This window comes from Diabrotica undecimpunctata, chromosome 1, assembly GCF_040954645.1.
Source record: "Diabrotica undecimpunctata isolate CICGRU chromosome 1, icDiaUnde3, whole genome shotgun sequence".
Taxonomy (NCBI): Eukaryota; Metazoa; Arthropoda; class Insecta; order Coleoptera; family Chrysomelidae; genus Diabrotica; species Diabrotica undecimpunctata.
The window spans coordinates 14,111,341-14,120,669 of record NC_092803.1 but is presented as its reverse complement, the minus strand read 5'-3'; the positions used below and the strand labels follow the sequence as shown (position 1 = coordinate 14,120,669).

The window sequence follows — 9,329 nt, the reverse complement described above, 5'->3', positions numbered from 1 at the left end:
TAAATACATTTTTATGGTTATCAGTCTGGAACTTATCAACGTAACATTGTTAATTGTTTACTTGGATTTAATAATTTTAAACAAAATTTTCATGTCAGTAATAAACATGTAAAGGGTTATTGACTACAAAACATTTTTTTATATTGACACAAACAGATGGCTAGCAAATTTTATAACGGTTGAGTTTTAATTGGTAGTTTACAAAATCTATTCATAAAGATTGATTTGCATTGGTTGAATAATAAGGCCAACCTTTAAGTTTTAATAACATGGGTTGTCAAATTATTAGGAAGAGTACAAAAATTACAAATTGTAGCGGTATTATTTGCCTAACACATTGGGTATCATTTGTGGGGGGTTGGCAGTGGAGACTGAGCAATTACTGGGCTGGAGATAGGATAAGCAAACAAACTGAAACGTTTGCGAACGGCCACTCTTGTTTTGGTTGGAGAGCTGGGTCGTAGGTAAGTGAATAAAGGAGGGACTGGAAGGGGAACTACAAAGAGAGAAATCAAAAAAATACTTACATAGATTTCCTGGGCAACACACACAAGAAGGCTCTTAAACTATTTGAAATAGACGGTGTTTTATTACATACGATAGGAAATTGAAATGCTACAAAACTACTGTATTTAATTATATAAAAGGTAACGCCACCTTTTGGTTTAATTACGGTTTCAACACGTGAGGCATTTTTTTTTTCGGAAGCCGTTTTTTTGCTTTTTAAAAAACAAATTTAAATCTGCCTCGCTTTTGCAGATACTCATTACTGCAGCTTATTATGTAAGGCAAAATTCGAGGAAAGCGAAATGTGGAAGACGAAGAATATCGTGGCTTAAGAACTTGAGGGAATGGTTTCAATGCAGTTAGTGCAGAAATATTGCAGAAATATATAATAATTATAGAATTTTTCATATAAAAATGATTGCACGTCATTCAAGATTTACGACGCCAGAATCCCACGGCGTTGCCAAAATATCAGAATAGTTAGTAAGTGAGGATTTTTTAAAATATCAACTATTTGTCAAACTATTATATTCCCAGTTAATACACTTAGTTTTGAGACTACTGCAATACACTAAAATACATAAGAAAACATTTTAATACAAAATTATATATTCTAAATTTTAAACTTACCTCTTTTAGAGCATTAATAGTAAAAACGTCCCGCCATTATTTCTGGTTTAAAATAATCTATCTTATATTAAAGTTTATCAGCTTTCTACAGACTATTTATTTGTTCTGGCATATCACAATCACAATACACAACAATAATTAGTTTTTAAAGCTATTAATCTATTTAATATGTATTTATAAATACAATTTATTTTAATATATAGTATTATGATCAAATAAGAAATCAAGAAAATCAAGAAAATCAAGTGTAAGAAGTTAAAACATAAACAAAATTCTTACTCTAAAAAAGCGGCAACACTTAAGCCATTTTGCCATACGCTGAACTGTCATTAAAATTTGATTGTATCAGTTGCATACAATTGTCAAATGTATTTAATTAAAATTATTATTTTGTGGAATATTAGAACTAAAGAGTTATTTTATAAAATTTATATTATTAATAATAAAAAATGTATTTGGTTATTTAATCAATATAATTCTAAAATTCCCAATAGAATAATGATTACATTTTTCCCATTATTATATCATGTTGACGCCTATGAAAGATCGAGCAGTTCCGTATGGGTTTCGTATTATTAGCTGTGTTAGAAAAATTTAAACTCTCAGGTTGACGTTCTGGAAATTTTAAATATTGGTTTTTATAAATTGCGATTTTTATTTTTAATAATTCTAAACAACTGCGCACTAAATGCAATAGACAGTTTTTGGTAATGTTTCGAAAAAAAATTCTAAGTTTCCTATTCTGTTAATTAAAATCCTTTTGTGAAATTTATATATGTAAGTAAAATATATAATTTCAAGATATTGTGAATTAGCTTTTTTGAAAATCTTTTATTTTCTAGAAAAGTCTACAGTGCCATCTATGAATTAGAACCTACACTTATTAGACTCAACAACCATATTCAAGAAAGAAATTTAGGCAATATATTTTGCTGTTTCAGTAGTGTAGTTTCTTATTCATAGATGGCAGGACAGTTATTACTGAAATCATGTTTATACAAAATAAAGTTTGTACACAAAATAAGAGAACGTGTTAAAAACTGAAATAGTAGAAATTTTAATATAAAAAAATTAAAGTCGTCACTCATGAAGTGGCACAAGTTTTTGAAAAAAAAAAAAAAAATGACGGAAAAGCGTCCTGGGAGGTGGCCGAATAAACCAATTTAACCACTTAGCAGACGCAGTTTAATTTTGTGTATCAGTAGTCGCACACGGCTTACTACACCGGTCATAAAAATAGTCCTCTGGACGCATTTTGTTTAAATTTCAATAGTATAATCTTTTGTTTGTATTTTTTTAACATTATTTATTATTATTTACACATTTGGTTTATTTAAAATGTTTATTTACGTAGCACAAAAAATAGTCCACAATTTTTGTAATAGTTTGATTTATTTTCTTTTTTACTAAACAAATTACAATCAATTTAAAATTAGAACATATCAGTCTTCAAGAACTATCTTAAACACCAAACTTATCACCAAAAATACGGCAAATGGCATATAAGAGATTGCAAAAAACATAATAAAACTACTAAGTTTTGGTTTTGTAAGATTCATGCTTAGTTAACCTAACCTTTAGAAGTCTTAGGGTTTCTACAACAAAAAGTTGTTACATTCGTATGGTATTTTATAAAAAATGCAATTCTTTGATCTTTTTTATATGTTGTTTGGTTTTCGGCAGAATGGATCTGAGTGTATTGATTAGTTTAAATGTTGAAAGTCTTCTCGTCAGTGCATAGGATCTTTTGTTGCATTAATCTTAAAAAATTTCTTATCGCCATTCCATAATGCTACCATTTAAGGACGTTATACTTCTCTTACCTTTCTTTCTTCCATGATTAGGTATAGAGCAGGTGTATTTTAAAAAGTTCTGAAGTAAAGCATAGTCAAGACCTTTTGTCACTATGTCTTATTTTTATTCAGCTTTAATGAGTCTCTTATTAACGTTTGTGTATTTTTAGAGCTTTACAAAGGAAGTTCAGATGAACACTCTTAATCTTTAGTAAATCTACATTACCAAAATATTAGGTGATAGTGAATACTACATTAGCAATAGAATATTTTTAAAAAGATTTCACTTATGACTTCAAAGAAATGTCGTTATCTTTGAAAACAATGGGTCTTACATTTGTTATATGTTATAGATAAAGGGTTTTTCACAGATAAAACATAACAAAAATACATTTTTTTACTAAATTTTGTAGATTTACTATAGTTATCGTCAAAGAGATTAAGGAAAAATAAATACTTACTCTAGACTTAACAGAAGATTTATTGAAACAAGATGGTACTGCTTAAAAATTACTAATTATTTCTAAAGTCAATTGAAATAACTAAAATTAGATTCTTGTTTTTATTCGTCACTGATCACTTTCTTATTCTATATTTTTATATTTTTAATCTTCTGTTCCTTTAGTATTTTCGTCCCATTCTTGGCTTTAAGGGAAAAAAACGCTTATGGTAAACCTCAGAAATGCTAAAGATACGGTTTGGGTTTACCCATCTTAAGTATACCATTAAATTTTTTAGCATCTATTAAAAGTAAGCTTTTATGCAGTCTTTCGAATCATTGTTTTTTAGTTTATATCTTTTTTTAAATGTTATTATATTCTTAAATTTCATTTTATGAATCATATCTGATGGAAAGCTTTTCTCCGCCAGATCCTTATCCCAAATTTTACATTTAGCTTTTGTTTGAAACTTAAAAAAAAGTTTTGTGTCATTTCTTTCATAATGGCTTCCTAGACACTTTTGCGATTCGAATCAATATGTTCTATTGGTCAGAAGTGTATATTACCGATTGCCGCCTTTTAACATTTTCAATAAGAGCATGCATACTGCCTCATTCGTTTTGTGTGTGACCTGTTTCTACAAATCGAATTATTTAAAGATTTAGATTCATAGAAGCATAGAAAAACAATGACAAAACACAGTTGTGATTTTGTCCACCATAGTTATCAGAATAAAGAATAACCGTTTTAACTCCATTTTCTTTTTTATTTAAAAAAAAAAATTAAAATACAATTTCTTATTTCGGTTGGTTCCCTCTTCGCAGTTACCCAGTGCCACACATAACAGTAGCCTTTGTGATTTACCGTATCATAAATTGTGAAATTATACGTGGGGAGTTTACTCTTGTATTAAAAATCACTTATAGCAGATAAAGCTGTTAGGAGAACTTTCTATTATTTAAACAAGTGGCACAAACTGATTTATCATTGATCTCCGTCCCCTTATCTGCATCCTTTTGAGCTCTGGCAGCTTTTTTATTAGAAAATGAGTTATCAAACCTATCTTTTAATACATCTTCTGGACTTGCTAGTGGATAGGCTATACAGAGGCTACATTGATCCTTTTTTGGTTTGAAAAATGCAAGATTGAACTAGACATTAATAATTTTCCTGTACTCAAAGTACCAATTTCAATGACATTTTTCGACATTTTGTTGTAGTGAGAAATCACCACAGAAAACAGTTAACTGTGATGTCTTATGCTGTTTAAGATGCTTTTATCAGTTTTACTTGGTCTTTTTTCCTCTTTTTTCACTTTTTTCAATTTTGCTCAAATTGATTATTACCCTCTGTTCTGATATCCCATAAGTACTGAGAAATATAGCTCATATAGCTTTCATACTATGAACCAATAAAAAGCTCTAAAAGCAAAACTGTTTTTTATTTTATGTTAATATAACTCTAATTTGGATATATTTAAACACTCTCTTAACGTCATTATAACGTAGTCAAACTTTTCTTTTTTCCTTTAAGATACATCTGAATTTCTTCCAGCGTTTTATCCTTAGTTTCAGGGACCATATACAACGACAACACGGTTGAGATCAAAGTGCAAATAGCAAATAGTAAAAATGGAGCATAAGTACCAACATTTGAATTTAAAAGGTTAAATAATGCGTTAGAAGCAAACGTTCCAAACGCCATAATAAGCATCGATACAGACATTGCTTTGGACTTAATACTGGCTGAAAATAGTTCTCCTAACATCATACTGGACATCACCGTAACGCCGAAAGAAGATACCACTTGGTAGCTGACTACTGCAGTTATAGGTAACCAGCTTAATGAAGATGTATCAATTTCTACCATATTTTCGTCAACATAGAAATATACAGCCATTACAGCAAGTACGATCGTACAAAGAGCCGATGACCAGGTGTACAAAGGTTTCCTACCAAACCTTTTAACTATAAATAAAACAACGGTTATATGAAGTACAATAGAGAGAACATTGTATATAATAGAAGCCACTTCGGGGCTAACATCACCACCAGCTTTTTTAAAGATCAATTGAGTATACTGTACAAACACTATATTTCCACTAAACATCTGAGATATTCTTAAAAAAAATCCAGCTAAGAGAGCTTTTCTGTTGCTTTCTATACAAAACAGATCTTTCCAGGTGCCCTGCTCGGACATTTGTCGCTCCACGTCACTTTTTAGTTTTTTTAATTCTGCTTCAACGTTGCTTTTCCTAGTCAAGAACCTTAAAGATTTCTTTGCAGCTTCGTCTTGGTGCTTAATTAAATAATAGTATGGTGTGTCCGGCATCAATGCAAACAAAGCCACGAATATTATTGGTACAGGTAAGAAGACGAAGGATGTTGTAAATACATCGGTGTAGCTACCTACTATGTTTACAGCAAACTGTCCAACGTTAAGTCCAAACGTGATAGCAGTACCTAGAGCCCCTCTAATTTTAGGCGATGCCACTTCTCCAATATACATTGGCAGGGCGGTCCATAAAAAACTGTTTGCCAGCCCAACAAACATCCTTGAAACATAAAATACATAAATACTCTTAGCAAACGCAGCGATGGTAAGCGCGATGATGTGTGGGATGCTCAACAAAAGTAGAGTCTTTTTCCGGCCGATGATGTCAGGGATCTTATTGAAAATCAGGCATGTCAAGATTACTGTTAAAGGTTGGACTATCGTTAAGTTAGAAGCTTCTTGTTCGGAGATATCGTAGTTCACCTTGTCTTCTACTAGTTTGACTATAAACGGAGATGTCCATGCAAAGCAAACTCCTTGGGTGAATGCTCCTAACGATGCTAAAAAATATTTTTTGTTTTAATATTTAAATAAAATAAATGCATAATTTAAAAAATCATACAGCAATAATGTAAAACAAATACTTTTCTTTTAACACAGCTGCCATTAAATAAAAGAACGTTGCTTTGTGAAATTCACAAATCGAAATAAAAATACACAAAACAAAGGATATTTAAATTCAGTTCAAACAAGCGTTAGTAGATTAGAAGATAGAGGTTTTTAAAAATACCCAGTTGTAGGAGAGGACATGTTTAACAATACCCCAACTACAGGGTCATATAACTAGTTAGCCATACCATGAAAATAAGAGAGAGAATCAGAGATGGACGGATAGACGGATGAAGAAACTAAAATATTCGAAAATTCGAAAAAGGTACAAAGTGAGTATGACTACCAGCTTAGGTAAATCATTGGAAGACCTACAGAATAGTGCATTGTGAAGTTAGGCTTAATGCCTAGGTTCTTTTTGTATGTCATCTGTCATCGTCAAATCTTCTTTTCCGTCTGCCACGTCTTTTCTTCTTTTACGCAATAAGTGCCAAACGCCTGTTCGTAGGGTGACGTAGGAGATCATATTAGAAAGGGAATAAATAATGGGGTTGAATTTCATATACAGAGTGTGTAATGCAACATGCGAAAAAGATCGTGAGGACGTAATTGCTAAACGCCGTAACGTACAGACTTGTGCGGCATGTCACATGATCGGTTTAAGGAATACAATGCAACTACTTAAAAAAAATTTAAGATCAAGGCTGTTCTTCTTCTTCTTTCACACAGCAGCACCTAAACGGTGTATCACAGGGAGACGTACGATAGCTTGTTGTAAAGAGGACTAGGTGTGCAATACAATGATGTATCAAAACAAAAATGGCGACCACTATTTTTCTTCCTTCACGCGACAAGTGTCAAACGGCTTATCGTAGAGTGACTTACTATGATTTCTTGTAAGAGGAGGAGGACTAGGCCCAACGTTGACTGCATAACACAAGCCCCCCTTTTCCGTAGCTAATGTCATCTGTCAATTATTCTTCTTTTAGGTCTGTCAATTCGTTTTCTTTTCGGTGTTGTCAATTTTTCTTTGTATCAGCAACTGTCAGCTGTCATTTTAATTGTCAAATCTTCTTCTTTTCATCAAGCCAGATGTCAAGTCTTCTTGCTTTCGATCTATTAATTCTCCTTATTATCAGCAACCGTTAGCTGTCATTTCAGTTAAAAAATAATCCTCTTTGCATCGACTGTCGATTCTTCTTCGTATCACCAACTGTTAGCTATCATTTCAACTGTCAAATTTTATTTTTGCGTCGAGTTATCTGTAAAGTCTTCCAGCTATTAAACGAAATAGAGCCATATGAATGATAATAATAATAGATGTACAAAGTGTTGAAGAAGAAGGCCTTACAACATATGAAATATCAAATGAAACGACACTGAGCATATGACACAAGCATAACAGACTTTTTTGCTGTTTAACGATTTGAGACTGATACGTGAGGAAACCGTAACGAACAGCATACTACGACGAACACGACTAAAAAAGCTGACATTGTACATAGGTCTCCGGTAAGAATATATGTTGGTCATAGACGGTTCTTCGATAGCCCTCAGGCAACAATTTCCCCCTTATCATGTTTATAAAACATACGGAATGCACTGTATATACCTACTATCCCAAGTCTACAACATACTTTGCAGATATGGATTATGATCAACTTATAGGTTAATGTACAACTCACTTGACTCATAAAACTTGACCGCTCTTTTTATACTTCGAAGAGGACCATCAAAGATTTGGCAATGCTTATATGGGTTTCATTCATTTTCAAAGATCATATACTATGAGTTTCTCAATGCGTTCCTATGGTGAATTGAAGGTAAACATGTAAAGATTGTAGAATATGTATGTATAATTAGTATAAGGACAGGATTGGCGGATACTGATAAATTGCATTTGAAAGTAGGATTACATCAGGGCTAAGTGCTTAGTTCTTATTTATTCTGGATTATATAAAATGAAAACTACAAGGTAACTATTCTGTATGCTGTAGGATGATAATATGATGATGTACTGTTAGCAGGTGATACCGAAAATAATTTAAAACAAGGACTGGAACAGTGAAGATAGGCTATTAAGGAAACATGTTTAAACCTTAATGATACTAAAGAAGAGTATTGTGAACGTTTATTTGAAGATGGAATTACTACTAAAAATCAGGTAATTACTTTAGATGGTCAACTGATTGTGAAAAGTAATAGTTTTAAGTACCTATGATCGGCACTACGGATTATTAGGGACATAAATTGAATAGTATTAGGACTACAAAACATTAATAGCAATCAAATAAGAAAACATGGAGAACAATCGATTAAATCATAAAGAAATATTTTAACGAAATATATCTGAAAATAATTTAAAAATGTGACTTACCTATCAAAATAGCCAACACCTGAGGCCAGATCTTTTCATCGTTATCATTTCCATCAGCTACATCTGATTTCTGCATTGCTCCCACGACAGCTTTCGTCATAGTGATGTTTCTTCGTATTTTTAAGAGGCCATCTTCTAATTATCTGTCGTACCATAACTTGCTGTGTTATTTTATACCTAGAACTTAAGTAAATGTTGATAGTAGATCAACAAGCTATTGTATGTTAAGCTTTGTATAAACTATTTGGTTTTATAATCTTTGTTGATCTTTAAAAATATAACACTTAAAAATTCCTTTTAGACCAACTGCCTTATAAAATGTGTGCATTTATTTTTGTTATTCGTACATAAGTTAAACTTATATTTATTATATTCTCCATATCAAGACAAATCAATACACTGACAATTGCAATAAACTAACCAACGTAACATTTATATTGAAATGATAAAATTTCCTAAAGTAAAATGTCCTGGAAACAAACTGAGCCTACGTTTGAATTACTGGCTGAATTCATCGTTACAGGTTAGAAAAACCGGGGTAGGTCTTTGAATCGCGAAATTATTACAGGTTAGTGCACGGAGTTGGTAGATTCACTTGAAAGATGGAGTATACAGTGATGAGTGTCTTACCACCCGGCTTTTTAACGTAAGAGATAGAAAACACAGTTACCTTGTGAAATAAAAAGAGATGAAACTCGT

The 9,329-nt window shown here is 31.8% G+C and overlaps 1 protein-coding gene across 1 annotated transcript; it reads right to left on the bottom strand.

The window, feature by feature from the left end:
* Positions 1-3,024: 3,024 nt before the first annotated feature.
* On the bottom strand, positions 3,025-8,772 carry LOC140444961 (facilitated trehalose transporter Tret1-like). The gene is made up of 2 exons (XM_072536697.1): positions 8,631-8,772; positions 3,025-6,204 (listed from the first exon to the last, which is right to left on the bottom strand). The coding sequence occupies exons 1-2, from the start codon at positions 8,728-8,730 to the stop codon at positions 4,868-4,870; spliced, it is 1,437 nt and encodes a 478-aa protein (XP_072392798.1). The 5' UTR covers positions 8,731-8,772; the 3' UTR covers positions 3,025-4,867.
* Between the last annotated feature and the right edge of the window lie 557 nt (positions 8,773-9,329).

Coding starts and splice junctions, on each gene's coding strand:
- LOC140444961 (XM_072536697.1), bottom strand. CDS start 8,730: ATGACGAAAGCTGTCGTGGGAGCAATGCAGAAATCAGATGTAGCTGAT. Junction 6,205..8,630: donor GGTGTTGGCTATTTTGATAG/GTAAGTCACATT, acceptor AATATTTTTTAG/CATCGTTAGGAGCATTCACC.